We start from the raw sequence: 19,706 nt of genomic DNA on the forward strand, positions 1-19,706 counted from the left end.
CTAGTGCAGAAGATAATTGGGTGGTGTGATGAGATTAGGACATTAGCAGGCATAGAATGGAGTTGCTCTGGCTCAAGATACCACATATATACTTGCAAAATGCTTGTGCTTTATCTTTTATTTTATTTTTTCACGAAAAAGTGATCGAACAGGCATTGGGTGTAATAATTACATGGGACATTTTTTCCGAAAGAGCGTTCTCGAGGGCTCTAAATCGAGGGTCTCACGCCAGCCACTGTAAGTTAAAACAAAGAAAAAATTGCTCCCAAACAGGACTTGCGTTGTAACAACACAGGTTATACACAAGTGGGAGCTGCAAAGGCCCTTTATTTGCTAAACTAATTGCTTAAAGTCAAATGCTGCCAAGCACTTTCATCATCACCAGCCAGAACAAGCAGACGACAGCCACTGCAGCAATTTTCGAAGTCACAGTGATTACAGCTAAAAAATACTCTTTAATGGCCAATGAGCTGGGGAGGCGGGGGGGGGGGGGGGGGGTGCACAACCACTATGTGAGTATGTGTGGAGATGGCCACGGAAGCATGCTGTACTAATATAACTTAAAGACAAACTTAGAAATCATGTATACAGCCTAGTTTCAGATTTTGCAGATGTAGAGCATCCATTTTGCAATATGCTGTGTAAATACTAGTGGATGTGTCACGATAAGCTCCTGGTAGTTGACATTTTTTGTACCAAAACTTAAAGAACAGCTCGATTACTGCTCGCTAAATATGCAGTGGTGCCTGGAGCGTTGAGAACGAGCATGCAGCTTTTCTCTTTCTCTCCCCAATTCCCTTTCCCACGCAGAGTAGCATGTCAGCGATGTCTATACGGCGGCTAAAATCTCTGCCTTTCATTAAAGGGTTCTCTCTCTCTCTCCTGGGCATGGCCTCTGAGATTGGATGGGGCCTGTGGCATGTTGAAAATCTTGGAGGCTATGTTCTGGGAGCTGCATCATATCAGTTAACCACCATACGCCCATATTGTCCGCTAAGGTGCATTTGAAAGGTTAATAATTAGGTCCTCCCTCCCTCCCCCCCCCCTCTCTCTCTCTCTCTCTCTCTCTCTCTCTTTTTACCATTCTTGTCGAAGTCAAGTTTCATTGCAGTGGACCTTTAACCTGTTATTTCTCTTGAAGGGGGCGTATGGCCTAAAGTAAATAAAATGGTTTAATTTGTAGGAAGCCCACAAAAAAGCACCTTACAAATGTGTGGCAGCTTTGTTCCAAGGGGCACAGAAAGTAGCGATGCAAAACCATCAGTGCAATGGCTATCGATAGTTTTTTCTTAAACAGTTTACTCACATTGCCTATTGATAGTGCTCTTCAGAGCTTGCAGTTGTTGCCTTACGAGATTACCAAAGGGCTTACACCAAATGACGATCAGTAACACTCAGTTCATGCATTTCTGTAACAGTTTCTTCGCAAATGAAATAAAATAGTTCTCCTTGCTGTCAAAATTCCAAATATGGCTATCATTTATTCGTACTCTAAACAAAGCATGGTTGCATGAGGCCCAAAAAATTAGTTTTCTATATTTTCATATCTCAAAATTTAGTTAAAATTTCTTGCTGAACATTTAGATGTGTAACTTAATGTCACTTTGATGCCCTTAAGTCCACTCTTCCTGTTTGGAATTATGTATGCCCAGCAGTAGAGAACATGCATTTTGCTGGTGCTGATGCTGCGAGTATGCACAACTATACTTTATAACTACTACTTTAGAGGATGGCATTGGGGTGTTTCGGCTTGGTCTCCAGAATTTTAAGGAGCTGCTGTTCCTTGTGGGTGGTTGCAACTTTAAGTGCTGGTCAACCATGTTGCGAAGTGCCTGATGAACCATGCCACGTGACCTTATGCTATCGGCATGGAAAGCTATAGTAGCGTATAAAAGCCAAGCTGTCAGTTCAGAGGAGTGCCTGCCTGCAGCGCTTGGTGACGCGTGCACTTCGAAAACTCAGAGCAGTATGATCGTTACCGCCTTCTGCATAGCATGTGACTTGGGATTTGCCAGGAAACATTGCAATGTTTGTTGCAGTGATTTCCTGTTTTACGTAGCATGGCTTTGTACTGTTGACATTACCATCGATAGTTCTTGTTATTTTTTTTCTTTGCCATCAATATTGTTCAACAGCGATTAAACTATCAGTAGTATCAATAGTTCTGCATCACTAAGAGAGAGGTGCTGCTATGCGCCTTTGACTCAATAGACGCCAATGCCTTAGGGTGTTTCAGTGAAGTTGTCTCGTCCCTTGCTTTCACTTGCTTTCTTGTCAACATTCCCTTCTCCTTCTCCTCAACAGTCGGAGGATGAAGGTGACGACAATTCCCAGCAGCCCCAGCAGCAGCCCGTCAGCGTTCCAACCAAGATGGAGAGTTCGCCCGACGACCACGTCAAGACTGTTATTCAGTGAGTCCCCTTCGTAGCTGGCATCAACACTAGTCTCCATTTCATACATATCTGGCAAGGCTATGCTTCTCTCACTGCTTGCATTCACAAGCAATGGGTAGTGAATCACAGATGCAAGAAAGCTATAGGTATGCGTCATGTAATTTGGTATATGTCTCATATTCCTGTGGAGCATGGTTGAGGGTGCTGCTTTTTGATGCAAATGGATGGTTAGTCACATGATGCAATGGAACCCCATTGATACGTTCCTCACTGTTGTGTTTTCCCGTCTGCTACGTCGTTTTTCCGTGGTCCCAACCTAAATCCCATTGACTCCTATGTATTATGTTCCCATTTGATACAGCGCCACTCTGTAATGTTCCCGCATCTTACCTTGCATTTGGAAGTGGCCGCCACATAAATGCAATGGCCCAGGGAAAGATTGACTCTCGCATGTTGCAACAAGCTACCAGTTCGTTGCAACAAGCGACCAAAGTTTGCAGTAAACGAACAGAGTTGCACAAGCCAGGCACTGCACAAGCATTATGAGAAAGCACACACAGAGCAGTTGGCGATGCACCTGAAAAAGTGCACATCGATTAAAACCTACCGGAAACCATGCCCACTGGGCCGATTCTGCCAAAAATAGGGCTACATTTACTTTTGTACCTGCAGGGGTCTTATTTGCATTCCACAATTGCTAGTTCTCTTCAGTCAGCTTCGACGCAGTAGAACCATGTTACGTAGAGCAGCGCACACAAAATATTTGCGGTGGGGCCACTGTCACGGAACACCGTACGTGTCCCTTAGTTATACACATGCGCATGTGCCTTTTTTGGTCACAGTACCAGCACCGAGACATGTAATAACTCCACTGGCAACACTGTTTCTGACACTGTGCTGTGGCGATGTGCGCCCTTCCTCACAATTACGTTTTCCTGACTTATACGTGTTTTTTTTTTTTCCCTCTCTCATTGTCCCTTTAAAATCGTATCAGCGGGATTCTACTGTACTTATAATTTTTTGCTGGCTTTTTTCATCAGCCAGAAAAAATGAATGGGCAAAAAGTACTTGGCTGAAAACATGCCCGGTTTAGGTTTCTTTCAATTTTCTACAAATTCTTCATTGACAACATGCCATTCAGAGCAATAATAAAAAAAATTGCTAATTGCAATAAATTGAATGGCGTCAACAAAAGAATTACCGGCAGCTGCTCTGCTCGACTGTGAACAACATGCACTTGGTTATTATCTTCGCATAGAATGGCCTGTGTTTATTAAAAATGCTATGGATTATACCTGGGGCACCCTGTATATAGTGCAACTGATGTTTCTCAGTCTGCTCTGGAACACCGTCGCTTGCATCTTGCTCCTCGAAGAGGCAGGACGTGTGTCAAGCGAGCCCCTGAACACCATGCTGCAATGGGGAAGACACTTTAAATCATGTATCTGGGACCTCAAAGAGGTGTGGTGTAGTGCCAGATACATTTCTCTCGCATTTACCAATAAGCCGCGACAGCTTTTTGTTTTAAAATTGGGTTTTTCAGTGCTCTAAACAGAAGGTCTCTCATTACTGAAGTGCAAAAAAAAAAGAACTTTCAAATGAGTGAACTGACTCTGAATTAGGCTCCTTCCTCACTCTATGGTGACTCGTTGGAAACAGCGTTATAGGCACTTTTGACACCTTCAGGTAAAATAAAGCTAATTTTCTCCTTTTATATCGCACAGGTAATAACCTAACTTTGTGAGGAGCTTCCTCATGGGTTTAGGAATGCAAAACGAACAAAATTATGAAGATGCATCTTTGTGGCTAAAATTGTGACTTCAGCCCCGCATTCACAGTTGCGTTTCCTTTCTTCCACACACAGGGCCGCGGCCGCCGAGGACGACGAGTACAAGGCAGGCGGCTACCAGAACTACTACAACATAGCGCATGCCATCCGAGAGGAGGTGCATGAGCAGGCCAGCCTCATGGTCAACGGGGTGCTCAAGGAATACCAGGTCAAGGGGCTCGAGTGGCTCGTCTCCCTCTACAACAACAACCTCAACGGCATCCTGGCCGACGAGATGGGTCTTGGCAAGACCATTCAGGTGGGCTGTGATTTCCCCGCGGGGGTGTAACACGCCAGTTCAGCTAAGACGTCAAAAGGTGTCAGATGTTTGGTCGCAGCTGACGGGACCAGTTTGGGCCCGTTGGCACAGGACGACCAAATAGTAGTGCAGAGACGACACGAGGACAGAGGAGGACGGGCGCTCGGGGCTGTTCGTGCATCTCGGCGGTTGCTGTAGGCATTAATCGTCGAATACGGCTAATCGATTCAGCAGAAGCCCACATCGTAGAGGAACGTTCACAAAAGGGAAAATTGGTCGTCTTCCCGACTGAAGCACAAGTTTACTAAGAGAACCCATGCGAGTTTCCTTTGTAGATTTGTGCTCCAGTTGGGTGGATGACAGTTTTCCCTTTCATTACTTGCTGAATTTGATGCAAAGATGTTTAGGTTTGTTGTAAGTCATCGTTGCTTTAAAAAAAGAATAAAAAACAAAGGAAACTCCAGTGGCGGACAAAGCAAGTGCATTCATGCGTTTGTAAATTTGTTGACTTTCCCAAATTAAGGGTGTCTACCTATATGTGGATTTGGCCTACATGTCGTGGTCACTTATATAGGCCTTGCATGATTGAACCCCTCGTGGAAGTGCATTGGCATTCGGTCACAATTCTATCTTTGGCATGAGCTTCACCTCAGAGTCAACTTGGGAGACAATTCCTTGTCTAATTTCTAGCCAAATACATAGGGGCTTGCTTTTGTCCACGCAATCAGTCACTCGTAAGATCTGTGAAATTCTGGAAGTGCAGCTATCTAGTTGTATGCCTCCACATTTCACTCGAAAGAAGGCAGCATTCTCTGAAGCGTAAAAGAGCCTCATGGTGGAATGAAGCTTCGTCAGCTCAAAAAAACACCGATTTAACCTGTGAAGCACACTACGTTTGGCATTGTGTGTTGACAGCGTGTGCTGAAAATGTGCCACTTAGAATGGTTTGCTAGGCATTTGCAAAGATCTCTGCTTCAACGATGCCTCTGCCTACCAGATTTGTGTGCTGCCATGCGCCCAGTATAGTCACGCTTCGGCACTTTGCATATGCCCTCCTTTTACAGCAACCAAGTTTGAAGTGTTTGTTAAAACAATACGGTGCTCTTGAAAATTTTCGTTACACCTGGACGCAGTTTTGACAGGCAGGGTCGGAAAGTCGTAAATCCTGTGAAATGTGGTCATGATAACCGAGAGATCTGGGATCGTTATTAGTAGGTTCGACTGTGCCCACTATTCTAGTACCAAGTCTGCCTTCTTGATTATAACAGGCAAGATGTGTGAAGTGCACTTGTGGCATCTTGCACATCCCCCTATTCTTAGATGTCACGTTTTTCTTTACAGTTCGAAGGGGAACGAGAAACTCAAAATATTGTCTTGGAGAGCAAGAAGGTCTGGTGTTAAATGACTGTTTTTGTTTCTGCCTGATTTGCAGACAATTGCTGTCATCACATACCTGATGGAGAAGAAGCGCATCAATGGACCCTATCTCATCATTGTACCGCTTTCGTAAGTGGGCTTTTTTTATTTTTCTTTCCAACAGGTGTAGCTGTTAGGGGACATGTTGAAATCTGCTAGAATCTCGCAGAAAGTTTTCTAAATGTACTAAAAATACTCCCTGAAAACGTTTAATGAGAGGGAACATTGTCTGTAGTAAACAGGCCTTTTGTAAGACTTGCAAGTGGCCCTTATGTTAGTCACATCACAGGTACCAGTTACAGTGTATTTACATTAGCATTAGTGTCTTATAGTATATTTTTCTATACATGATTTACTGTATTTATTCGCCTAATGCTTGCACTTCTTACCCGCAATATATGAGTAAATACAATAAGTATAAAGCATTCCATAAGAAGTATGTTTGGCAGCTTTAACATGTAATCAAAGGCGGGCTCTGCAAGAGTCACTGTACTGATAAAGCAAAAGTTTCCTCCCTGGTTTACCAAAGCTAAACAAGCCAGAAGATGTACTAGCTCTAGCTCAAAATCCAGTAAAGTGGCAACATTGCCTAAATCTCCCTTTCTTTTCCAGGACACTGTCCAACTGGATGCTCGAGTTCGACCGGTGGGCGCCGTCAGTGGTCAAAGTGGCATACAAGGGTTCACCCAACCTGCGGCGGCAGCTGTCTCAACAGCTGCGCAGCAGTAAGTTCAACGTGCTCATCACCACCTACGAGTACGTCATCAAGGACAAGGCGGTGCTGGCCAAGCTCCGCTGGAAGTACATGATTATTGACGAGGGTCACCGCATGAAGAACCACCATTGCAAGCTGACTCAGATCCTCAACACGCACTACAGCGCTCCACACCGCCTGTTGCTGACGGGCACGCCTTTGCAGGTTCGTTTTTTTTATGCATGCCTGCCAGCTCACCCGATTTTCATTCGATTAGCATTCACACACTTTCCGGTGTGTGCCTATGTCTGGATCTAACCGGTTCCCTCTTTACGCCAATTTGGGTTACTGCATAAGTGTCACTAGGTAAATGCCACTGGGTTTTGTAGGAGTTGGGTGGCATGGACTTCGAGGTGGGACATCACCCAGGTGGCTGCGCTCTAGCCTATGCCACCGGTGCATCTGGAAAATAGGTAGCTCGTCTACACTACCGGGCCATCACACAGAGGCTGAGTGGGCCCGTGCATTTGTCCGTACCCTCTTGACAAGAGTTGCTTCCTTGGCGATGAGTTTCAAAGACGATAAGTAGATAAGTGAAGACATAATTGCACCAGCAGAAGTACAGAGCGCAGTACATGGCAGCACATAGCTATGTCGTTCTTGGAGCACAAGCTACATTTTGGCAGAGCAGGAAGCACGCTAAATCATTCTCACAGAGCACACTTGCTAGGACGCAAGATGGCTCCTTAAATCCCATTCGTCTTCCCTAGGTCACTTGCTAGGGAAACAGGTAATATCCCGATCAACCAGTCTGGTGGTTTGTATCAGCACAAAACACTGCTTCCGAAGAGAGAGCTGACACAATGCACACGTACCGCCCCTAAGCTGATCCTGGAAAGGGGGAAGCAAGCACACCAGGCAGATTGTTTCGCTGGCGACTGGGGAGAGGTCAATGACCCAAGCTTTTGCCACAAGGTAAAACCACTCCTTGTGTTGGCATCTTTCGCTGAAGTTCTGGGAATCCTCCCGCCGTCTAGTCCTCACGACGAACTCCGTCAATTTGCCTTTGCTGAATGATGCACAAGCCTCAAAAGACAAACTTCAGAATGATGGCGCACCTTCCCGTATGATTGCTGAAGTCGTTGAGAGTCTCATTGACCCCAGCATTTTGTGTTCGGCTAACACACCAAACGTAACAGCATGTGGCATTCTTCAGTGCACCTCCTTGATGCCCACTTGGTTCACAGGGTATGTGTGACAGGGTATATACTTTTCATCATAACATACAAAACATATTGTCACCAGTTATGAGTTACACGCCCATTATTCGCTAATTTCCTAAACACCCATAATTGATAATTACAATAATGTCAGCGGTCATCTCCAAAGGATGGATGCGCTGCCAAATTTGTCGTCAAAGTTGGCAAATTCGGGCTTATTCTACAATTTCACGAATGTTACATGTAGTTTTGTGAAAAATAAACTCTGTTTACAAAAATATTTTAAAGGTGTTGGAAGATGTGGCGGTTTGAAATTGCAAAATAAATGCACACAATAAAAAGAAAAAAAATAATTCTGCAGTACTACATGCCAAAAGCACGATCTGATTATGAAGCACACCGTAGTGGGGCACCCATGTATGTATGTTTTTTTTTCTTCTTCTTTTTTTCCATTTCGCCCCCATCGAAATGCGGCCACCGCAGCTCAAATTTGGTCCTGCAACCTCGTGCTTACCAGCGCAATGTCAAAGCCACTAAGCAACCACGATGGGTGAATGCAACAAAGAAATTGGGGCAATACCTGTGCTGCCTATTTGTGATGGCGCAAGATGCCATGTAACAGATGTTGTACTTGCTAGTCCCTGAAGGAAGTGAAACCTTGTAACGAGAGCATAATCGCTGAAAAATTCACTGTGGTACTGTAACACTGTATTGCTTGTGAGACTCTGCTGTTCCTTGTTTGCCAGTGCTTCTGCTCTGTACCTAAAGGTAAATAATCGAGTTCACTTGTTGGCAGGCACGTGAATTTAACACGTCACATTTTGTTCTGTAAGCTAGAAATGTGTGTGTGTTGGGGGGGGGGGTAGGGAATGAGGGGGTTTGAAAGTTCTCTTGGTAACAAAGGACAGAGCGCACAGTCGTGTAAACCTACAAAAAGAGGACATTTGTAGCTCCTTAAATGATGTAAAATGTTTTTTGTGGAAGGGACCAAGGACAGAGCGCTTTTGGTTTCGATTGCAGAATAAGCTGCCTGAACTGTGGGCCCTGCTGAACTTCCTATTGCCAAGCATCTTCAAGAGTTGCAACACCTTTGAACAGTGGTTCAACGCCCCCTTCGCTACAACTGGCGAAAAGGCAAGCGACGAAGCTTTCTTCCTCTTAGTCCGGGTCCACTTGTGTTTGACCGTAGAGTTGACTTGCATTCATTCGACCCTGACGGGACCGATGAAATCCATAGAATTATTCAGCGGGTCAAATTAAACAAGGTGAAGAGAAAAACACTAAAACATGCCACCGAATAATTTGTCAGTATTTGCTCGTGTCTAGCTAATGCAAAAATGTCATTAAAGCTTCTAAACAAAATAGAAATTCTTAGCAAAAAAAAAAAAATCTCATGTCAGCTTCGTGCAGTACATTTCTCTTATGCAGTAAAGCATACGAACACTGAAGGTGGTTTTGGTTTTGTATACGATTGCACCTTGCAGGTAATTTTTGGCCCAATTTTCATGAAAAAAGGAAAAAAAACAAGAAAAGAAAAACAAGTGCGCATTAGAATAAGGTAAATACCAGTCAGACATTGGGGAGCTATGGTTACTGCTGTAAAATCTTCCTATGCCAGGCCAAAAATAGTTTCTGCTAGGCAGTCATTGTTGGGTCACCACAGAGGTCAGGCACATGTGTGCTGACTCGAGAAGTTCAATTTATTTGGCAAAAGTAAATTTTAGGATGGAAGTAACAAAATTGTTTGGGGCATGGAAAAGCTTGGGCACAGGCCGGAAGACCTTCGGTCAGGATCGAATTAAACGAAAAATCAAATTGATCGGAGTCTAATTAACGGAAGTCTACTGTACTTCGTGTCATATTTTGCAGGCAACACTACAGGATTTACTCTTGCAATGCAGTCATAGAAGTTGAGCTCTACTTGTTTTAGAGTACAGTTTTCTATCTGGTACACTTTCTACAAAATAACTAGTTCATGTATTGTAACTACAATTTGTGGACACAGGTTTCCCTCAAACCTTGCATTTTCGCACTTTTGTGCTTCCATTGTGTGATGCACTATGTTTTGGTTGCAAGCATAGACAGTGGGCTGTGGCGGCTTGCTGCAGATTCGGGTAATATAATTACGTCATATTTTGCTAGATAATGTGTAGCTAGATAATGTGTAGGACTTGATATCGCACCTTATTACATGACACACACCTACATCTTTCTTTCATACGCATTGCTAAGTTTAACGTTTATCGTTTACTCTGGCCGTGCTCGCAAGCTCACATAAACTACGAACCGGACAAGCGCAAGCTTGAAAAAGCAATCCGGAGCGAAGAACTCGCTCCCCAACTCTGGCCCGTCTAGCAAGTCCACGACGCTGCCAGGAAACTCAACCACCCGGTTCCGTCATGGGAGACGCCCACTCCATGAGAGCCCAAAGCTCTCGTGGCCTGCAGGACCTGAATAAAGTTGATTTCCTTCCTTCCTTCCTTTGATCCAACCCAGGTTGCATAACTGAGGGTTTCATTGGCTTCTCAGGTGGAGCTCAATGAAGAGGAGACGATCCTGATCATCCGGCGTCTCCACAAGGTCCTGCGACCGTTCTTGCTGAGGCGACTCAAGAAAGAGGTCGAGTCGCAACTTCCCGAAAAGGTTAGTAGCCGTCGCACCATTCCAACAGCATTGCAGCTCTTTTGGTACTGGTCGCTGCCTTGCAGCCTTTGCAACCAGGAGGCTTTGACTCGTGGGTTCAACTCTGAGCTCCTTATTTAAAAGGACACTGAAGAGAGAAATGATTCGAGCTGTGTTAATAAATTGCCCCTCCTGCAATGCCGAAACAACCACTCTTATAGTGAGAATACGCTTGTTAGCCAGAGAAGACGCAAAAACGAAAGCAGATGCCCTTTTAAAATTTTGGTATCAGCTAGTCGTGAAGTTACGGATTTTGTCGCCGTCTGGGCCTAGTTGAATTTTTATTGGTAAAAATGAATTGCAGTCAACGACCAATTATTTGGACATGCTTGATTATTCGAACAGCCCAGTGAAACCAACATGAGCCTCATATACTTAGCATAAGGATTGTTCAGGGCCCCTTTAATCCAGAGCTGTTCCAGATTGCAGCATGTATCGTAGCCCAGTGCTTGTTTGAGACGTTAAGCCCCATAACTCAGTCATTTAGTTGAGCAGGGAATGAAGCAGTCTGTCTTATATGCTGGTAACAGTGATAATGGAAGCCTAGCAGGATGTGTGCCGATGATGAAAGGCAAGAAGAATGAGGGGGAAGAAAAAAGAACCATTACAAAATCTGGCCTCGGAAGGCTGTGAAGGTGAGCAGCTATTTGATGCCACGAGCTTCCTGGGATAACGGGAGCAGCCCAAGTTATCTGTGTTTACAAATTAACACGGAGTCAAAGTAAAGTGGTTTCTGCCTGGCACACTGAAGATTGTGGACAGTATTGTCAGTCGGCTGTAGTAGTGTATGCCAGCGTGATGCTTTACTAAGACAACATCCTGTGTCAGTGTGCTCAAGAACTGCGGGTGTGAAAGTAGTGCTAACGGCTTGTCTTCCATTCCTTCACCGATTCCAGCTTCCACGCTCTCTAGCCAATCGGCGAACCACGAAAATAATTATCCTCAAACGTGACCGATTGAAAATGCAGTCTTTGATAAAGTGCTTTTGCATTTTTGCATTTTCCAGGTGGAGTACGTTGTAAAGTGCGACATGTCAGCACTACAGAGACTCCTGTACAGACACATGCAAACGAAGGGTGTACTTCTTACCGATGGATCTGAAAAGGACAAGAAGGTAAGTTGGTGCGCCGGTTGCCATAATAATATGTACAGTCCTTTTATTAATCATCATAGTGAGAGAAAAGGTAACCATTCTTGCAGTTCGTAGTTATATCTGCGCAGATTGTGCACACCTTCAGCATACGATCTGGTAAACCATGTGTTGATGCATCATTGAATTAGGCAACCTGCGAGGGCAAATCAGAAAATCTTTCCCCTACGTATTTTTGTTTTTGGCCAAATTTTATGACTGTAAATGCGTAGTAAACATATTGTTACGGTGAAGTGAAGGAAGACGTTGAATTGGACTAGAGAAAGACGAAGTCTGGCGGTTGCCTGAACGCCATATCCATCATTTGTAAATATAAGTTATTTTACACTCGTGGGCCTGCTTTCTTCCCGCAACATTTTGGTGGAAGGTGCGGGGTACCACCACGGAACTTCGCAGCGGACGTCATCTACCTGCTGCCACAATGGCAAATCAACCGACACAAGCGACAACGCCTCGGCAGCCCGTGCCCACGGTCATCCTCACTCACCCACGGGACCCGGGAACATTTTGTGGCACGGACAACGTCGACGTCGAGGACTGGCTTACGATGTACGAGCGAGCGTGCGACAACAACAGGTGGGATCCTACAATGATGCTTGCAAACGTAATATTTTATCTGAAGGGAACTGCGAAGCAATGGTATAACACACATGAAGCTGACCTAACGAGCTGGGATGTTTGCAAAGAAAAAATGCGAGACCTGTTCGGCAGACCTGTCGGTCGTCAGCTGGCAGCTAAAAAAGAACTTGCGTGCCGCGCTCAGACGTCCACAGAATCCTATGTCGTGTACATACAGGATGTGCTGGCCCTCTGTCGCAAGGCTGATGACAACATGACCGAGGCAGACAAGATTGGCCATATATTGAAAGGTATTGCAGACGATGCCTTCAATCTCTTGATGTGTAAGGATTGTGCCACTGTGGATGCAATTATTAAGGAGTGCCGGCGCTTCGAACAAGCGAAGGGCCGCCGCGTCACTCAAACTTTCGACCGGTTGCCCAATACCGCCGCGACATCTTCTTGCGAAGACCCGCCGCGGTTCGTTCAGCCCGCAGGACCGGAAGAAATAACGCGCATCGTTCGCCGTGAGCTTGAGGCCATGGCCCCGGCTCCCGTTCGTTCAGACTGTCGGGAAAGCGTACCCGCTATCTCCCTTATACAAGCGGTCGTTCGGGAGGAAATAGCAAGTTTGGGCATTCCATCTCTCTGCTCAGTCCGCCATACCAACACCTACCAAATTTCCCCGACCGCTCGCTCCCGGACGCAAAGCTTTCCACCACCCCGTCGCAACCCAGCTGAATGGCGCACAGCGGATGATAAACCCATCTGTTTTAATTGTTCCGGTGTTGGACACATCGCCCGTCATTGCCGCAACCACTGGTCGTCGCCTCCTCGGTGGTCGTCTCCGAGTCACTACAGCCAAGTACCCGACAATCGCACTTTCTCGCCCTATACGCCGACTAGGAACATCAACGCCGACAGTGCTCCACCAAGATCCAGCCGATCCCCGTCTCCGCAAGGTCGTAGGTCCCGTTCGCCTCTCGTTCACCGCTCTTCGTCCCCTTCTGCAACCGGTCGCTTCGCTTCGGGAAACTAGGCGGTGCAGCTCCCGGAGGTGAAGCTGCAACTCCGACCCGGCCCACAAATCCTCTATTGACCCTGCCTACATGTGGAAACCTGCTGGACATTGAAGTCGATGGCGTTCCTGTTAGATCTCTCGTTGATACAGGAGCGCAGCTTTCAGTTATGAGCGCTGCTCTCCGCCGCCGGCTCAAAAAGGTTCTGACCCCCGCCGTACCGTGCACCGTGCGAGTCGCCGATGGGAGTACGTCACCTGTCCTTGGAATGTGCACAGCACGTGTGACCATTGGGGGCCATTATACCGTTGTTCTATTTATCGTCCTTGAACACTGCCCACACGACCTAATTCTCGGCCTCGACTTCCTTTCGAAACACTCTGCCCAAATTGACTGCTCCGCAGGTGTTGTACAGTTGGACCTGCCGCTTCCTGCCGACACAACCACTTGTGCTCCACACCGCTTATGTGCTGCTGAATTTGCAAGGCTGTCTCCACAGGCTGCTACAAATGTCCTGCTGACGCCCTGTCCTCCCGTACCTGATGGCGAGTACGTCCTGTCGCCGCTTACTGACGTGGTTTTGTCGCGTAATATTGCCCTACCGAGCACCTTAATTCGGATCCGCGAAAACTGCGCTCGCGTGCCCATCCTCAATTTTGGGTTCTCGTCACATGTTTTGCCACACGGTATCGCCATAGCGCATATCACTCCTTTGGAAGAATTTCAGATTTCTTTTTTGACCTCTGAATCCTTCCTCAGTACGAACGGACCTTTGTCATCCACTCCTTCGTACTCGACGCCTGCGGACGATGTTTCTAAGATGATCGCCCCCGACCTTCCTTCCGAGCAAACAACAGCTCTTCGTCATCTCCTGTCATCTTATCGGGACATCTTTGATTTGGACGACCGTCCACTTGGCCAGACATCTGTTGTCACGCATCGCATCAACACCGGTGACGCCAGCCCCATTCATAGGCGGCCATATCGTGTCTCGGCAACAGAAAGGGCCATCATACAGAAAGAAGTAGACAGGATGATGGACAAGGACATCATTGAACCCTCCAGTAGCCCGTGGGCATCACCGGTTGTCTTAGTAAAGAAAAAAGATAACTCGTGGCGCTTCTGCGTTGACTACCGTCACCTCAACCGGATAACAAAGAAGGATGTTTATCCCTTGCCTCGCATTGATGACGCTCTTGACTGCCTTCACGGATCCCAATACTTTTCATCAATTGACCTCCGCTCCGGCTATTGGCAGATTAGCGTCGATGAGATGGACCGCGAGAAAACCGCCTTTGTCACACCGGACGGTCTGTACCAATTTAAAGTCATGCCCTTTGGATTATGCAATGCGCCAGCTACATTCGAGCGCATGATGGACTCTCTCTTGCGCGGCTTGAAGTGGTCTACATGCCTGTGTTACCTCGACGATGTGATTGTGTTTTCGCCGAACTTTGAGAGCCACCTGCGGCGCCTCACAACCATACTCTCCGTGTTTCGCAGGGCTGGCCTTCAGCTAAACTCCTCCAAGTGCCATTTCGGTCGCCGTGAAATTAACATGCTTGGTCATCTCGTCAACGCCGCCGGAATCCAACCTGATCCACAGAAAGTTCACGCCGTGCGAAATTTTCCTGTACCTTGTTCAACGAACGATGTCCGTAGTTTTCTGGGCTTATGCTCTTATTTTCGGCGATTTGTGAAAAATTTTGCGGACATCGCTCACCCTCTCACTGACCTTCTTACGAAAGACGCCTCTTTCTCTTGGGGCCCGCTACAGGAGAAAGCCTTCTCTACCCTGATTGAGCGGCTTACCACTTCCCCGATTCTCTCCCACTTTGACCCTTCTGCGCCCACTGAAGTACGAACTGACGCGAGTGGTCATGGCATCGGCGCTGTCCTCGCTCAGCGTCAACAGGGCCAAGACCGTGTCATCGCTTACGCTAGCCGCCGCCTTTCCACGCCCGAGCGAAATTACTCCATTACTGAGAGAGAATGTCTCGCGCTCGTATGGGCGGTCGCGAAATTTCGCCCGTACCTTTTCGGTCGGAGCTTCTGCGTTGTCACCGACCATCACGCCCTCTGCTGGCTCTCCTCTTTGAAGGACCCAACTGGACGACTTGCACGTTGGGCATTGCGCCTACAAGAATATACATTTTCTATTATATATAAGTCAGGACGCCTGCATAAAGACGCTGACTGCCTGTCCCGCAATCCCGTGGATCAACCGGACGATACCGATGCAGACTCGGACATCAGTATTCTGTCCCTCTCCGGCTTCCTCCACATTGGCGACGAGCAGCGCAAGGATCCTGTTCTTCGAACACTTATGGAACGCCTAAGCTCCTCGCCCAATGACCCGTCCCTTCGGATGTTCACCTTGCGCGATGGAACTTTATACCGTCGTAGCGTTCGTCCTGACGGCCCGGAGCTCCTCCTAGTCGTCCCCAAGCACCTTCGACTCACCGTGCTCCAGCAACTTCATGACGCTCCTACTGCTGGACATCTGGGCGTCACTCGTACTTACGACCACCTGCGGCGCCGCTTCTTCTGGCCTGGCATTTATCGCTCTGTGCGCCGTTATGTCGCTTCTTGCGACCTGTGTCAGCGCCGGAAGACGCCTGCTATGCCTCCCGCTGGTTTGCTTCAACCCATTGATATACCTACAGAGCCCTTCTTCCGTGTGGGCCTCGACCTCCTTGGTCCGTTTCCAATTTCCATCAAAGGAAACAAATGGATTGCTGTAGCAACCGATTATGCCACTAGATATGCCATCGCACGAGCCCTGCCAACCAGCTGCGCTACAGATGTCGCCGACTTCTTACTAAAAGACGTCATCCTGCACCACGGCGCCCCTCGCCAGTTGCTGACGGATCGCGGCCGCTACTTTCTATCGAAGGTCGTTGATGATCTGCTCCGCTCCTGTTCTACAGAACATCGGATTGCTACCGCGTACCACCCTCAAACGAACGGCCTCACCGAGCGACTCAACCGCACACTCACTGAAATGCTCGCCATGTACGTTTCCAACGATCACCGCGACTGGGACGTCGCTTTACCATACGTCACTTTCGCATACAACTCGTCCCGTCACGACACTGCCGGATTTTCACCATTTTTCCTTTTGTACGGCCGCGACCCCACCTTGCCTTTTGACACGTTGCTACCTTCCGCAGTACAGTCACCCAGCACTGCTTACGCTCGCGATGCTATTGACTTAGCCGCCCAGGCCCGAGATGTCGCCCGTCATCGCCTCACAGTCTCGCAAGCTTCTCAAAAGCGACGCTACGACCTTCGGCACCGAGACCACCATTTTTCACCTGGTTCCCTTGTCCTTCTCTGGACGCCTTCACGTCGTGTCGGCTTGTCGGAAAAATTACTGTCCCGTTTTTCTGGTCCGTACCAGATCTTACGCCAACTGTCCGACGTGACCTACGAGATCGCCCCACTCGGTCAGCCTTCCGTGCCTCCCAACTTAACCAGTGATGTTGTTCACGTCACCAGGCTCAAGCCCTATGTCCCCCCAATAAGTGAGGCTGTTTAACTTGCACCGGGACGGAGCTCCCCCACCGGGAGGGTGATGTTACGGTGAAGTGAAGGAAGACGTTGAATTGGACTAGAGAAAGACGAAGTCTGGCGGTTGCCTGAACGCCATATCCATCATTTGTAAATATAAGTTATTTTACACTCGTGGGCCTGCTTTCTTCCCGCAACAATATTTATTCCCATCGGTGGACATTTCTTGGACCGGACTGGCGTTATCTGCCAGTAGCTCCATGACACGCACTGCTTTCAGTTGTTGAAGATGGCGGTCGTGCTTCACACATCCATGGCGTACAAGCAATGAAGTGTGATTCGTTTGCTATGGAGCAAGGGGGATGAACGCCCTCCGAAATCCACAGGGAAATGCAGCCCACGTATGGGGAAAGGTGTTGCCTTGAGAAGTGTGAGGTGGTGGTGATGCGATTTGCAAAAGACAGTGAAGACTTGCATGACAGTGAGCGTTTGGGGGGGCACAACCAGCGGGACGAATTCTACCACAGGGGCATCTCAAATTTATTGCTGCGATGGGACAAATTCCTGAAACGGTTTGGGGACTATGTGGATGAATAGTGTAAGATACTTAGAGTAGTACATATATTTGTAATTACCTGTACATATCTTATTTTGACCAATAAAAAGTATGGGCAAAGACTCTCTGATTGCCCTCGTATAAGTCGGCTGCATTACATATTGTACAGTACACACCGGAGTTGCACTTAAATCAATACTTGTGCTTCATTCTGTGGCTGGAAGGGAAAAAAAGAAGGAGGCCGTAATGCTTTGTATTCTGCAAGAGTGCATGGACTTCAAAAGTCAGTCAGGTCTTGGTAATCTATGTTTACAGCAACCTTACCAGATGTACGATTTCGTTTTGCTGCACTGTGGTTAGTGCGACTGTGTGGGGAAACTAGCGGCAGAAATCTTTGCCCGAATTGTGTGCCTCATTAACCGTAAATAATGTTTTGCTTTTTCTTTGTCTCCTCTGATTAGGGCAAGGGTGGTACCAAGACGCTGATGAACACCATCATGCAGCTGCGCAAGATCTGCAACCACCCGTTCATGTTCCAACACATTGAGGAGGCTTACGCCGAGCACATTGGTTGCACTGGGAGCATTGTACAAGGGTGAGTTGTGCAGTTGCCGCCACCCCGTAGCATGTACTGGTACGTCTCTAGCACTGCGAGATCCGCTGTTGTAGAAAGTGTAGAGAGAGACTCATGCAAGCTCAGAATGGGTTATGTTGTGGATTGTCCATTGGGAACGGAGTTCGTTTCTGAGCATTGCAGTTTTGGCGCACGTTAGCATGGTGTCGGTTTCTAATAAGGTTCAAAAATCGAGCCTATCACATTAGCTTCATTAGTCACAAAGGCACAGTCATGTTAATGACTACTAAGCCAGATAGTTAAAAGTAAGAGGGTGGTATCATTCAACAGAATTAGCCATGTTTGTTTGTTTGTTTTTTGTTTGTTTGTTTATTTATTTCCGTTTATATTATTATTTATTTATTCATTGGATTTGTTTGTCATCAACAGTCCAGTAGGGGGGAATAGTGCTGTAAAGTCAACGCCCGAGTTTTTGGACATGGGCAATAATTCGGGTGCCTTCGCGGCACCGCAGTGATACCCCATAGAGTTAGTGGATAAGAATGTCTGAAATTTGAACGTCTGACATGCTGTTCGGTGCCGTGTTTTTTATTGAAACAATGCATCGCTGTTAGCAATGGCTTCGAAGCTCGGAAAGCACGACACGCTGGTTGCATAAAGGCCAGAATACATGGAGCGAATATGCGACGAATAGTCGGCGTTCGACGCCCGGCGGCGTACGCGCGACGCTCGGCGGCGTGGAGCGAACATGGAGCATACATGGAGCGAACGAACATACATGGAGCGAACTTTCACGAACACTCTAAAACGCGTGAAATTTCGTTTAGAAATGATTTCTAGTATTTTTTATGTGTTTGAGGCATTCATGTGCCGAACTAGTGTAAAGAAAGCAGCGATGCTATGCGTTGTGGCAACACTGGGCGGGAAGCCTAGTCGGAAGTCGGGGCGGATAGTGAGGCCTGATTGGCTCGCTTTGGGGCGCCGCTCGTTTGCCGCTTCCGGTATCGTCGACGCCCGACGAAGTTTTCTGCGCCAGCTAGATCGGCGGCGAACGATGATTCCTCCGCCGCCGCGAGTCGCGCGTACGCCGCCGGGCGTCGAACGCCGACTATTCGTCGCATATTCGCTCCATGTATTCTGGCCTTAAAGCCGGTTCCCGAAAGTCAGCTTTGCCTTTATACAGCAGTGTTATGAGATGAAGTATTACGGTGAAGCATACCAAGAGTGGGAATGGGCAATAGTCACGGGACTCGGTATCAATTCCTTAATTATACACGCTTCCCACTGCCCTCCCCTGTCACATTATGAGCACCGATACGCTTAATAAGTGCACTGGCAGGACTTAGAGCTATTTCGGACGTACCTGTGGCGATTTGAGCCATTGGAGGCAGTAAAAGGCATATACAGTCGAGCCCAGCTATATCGAACTTGCAAAAAAACACCTATCAGTTCAATGTAGGGCATAATTTGATATAAGCCTATTAAACAATTGGACGTCATAAAAACACATACCATATATAAAATCACTTCATCGATGAAACTAGCTTAGTTCCGCATGAAATGTTCCTGTATTTTCTTTTGCTTGGGCAATTTCGCTGCCTGCAACACGAACTTCTTCAAATTGTCTAAAGAGTCGGAACAGCTGAGACCAGAACCTTCCGCATTCGCGCAGAAGCACCGGACTAGTGCGAGTGCACCAATCACCTCGGAGTATATGGACAAAGGACCATGGTTGCTTTCCTCATTGTGCCCACTTTCACTTGTGCTTGGTATGATGTCGGCAATGTAGTCTTTGCTTTCGGGCTCTCCCACGGTCGCGACACCATCATCTGCACTCCCAAACT

The 19,706-nt window shown here is 47.3% G+C and overlaps 1 protein-coding gene across 1 annotated transcript in view; it reads left to right on the plus strand.

Moving 5' to 3' along the window:
- brm (ATP-dependent helicase brm) overlaps nt 1-19,706 on the plus strand; it is a 64,529-nt gene that overhangs the window by 18,456 nt on the left and 26,367 nt on the right. The window contains exons 10-17 of the mRNA XM_065455719.2: nt 2,305-2,411; nt 4,258-4,480; nt 5,913-5,986; nt 6,509-6,815; nt 8,831-8,944; nt 10,340-10,453; nt 11,499-11,606; nt 17,750-17,883. Of these exons, the coding sequence (XP_065311791.1) occupies nt 2,305-2,411; nt 4,258-4,480; nt 5,913-5,986; nt 6,509-6,815; nt 8,831-8,944; nt 10,340-10,453; nt 11,499-11,606; nt 17,750-17,883 (1,181 nt within the window). The remainder of the gene's footprint in view (nt 1-2,304; nt 2,412-4,257; nt 4,481-5,912; nt 5,987-6,508; nt 6,816-8,830; nt 8,945-10,339; nt 10,454-11,498; nt 11,607-17,749; nt 17,884-19,706) is intronic.

This window comes from Dermacentor albipictus, chromosome 9 (genome assembly GCF_038994185.2).
Source record: "Dermacentor albipictus isolate Rhodes 1998 colony chromosome 9, USDA_Dalb.pri_finalv2, whole genome shotgun sequence".
Classification (NCBI taxonomy): Eukaryota; Metazoa; Arthropoda; class Arachnida; order Ixodida; family Ixodidae; genus Dermacentor; species Dermacentor albipictus.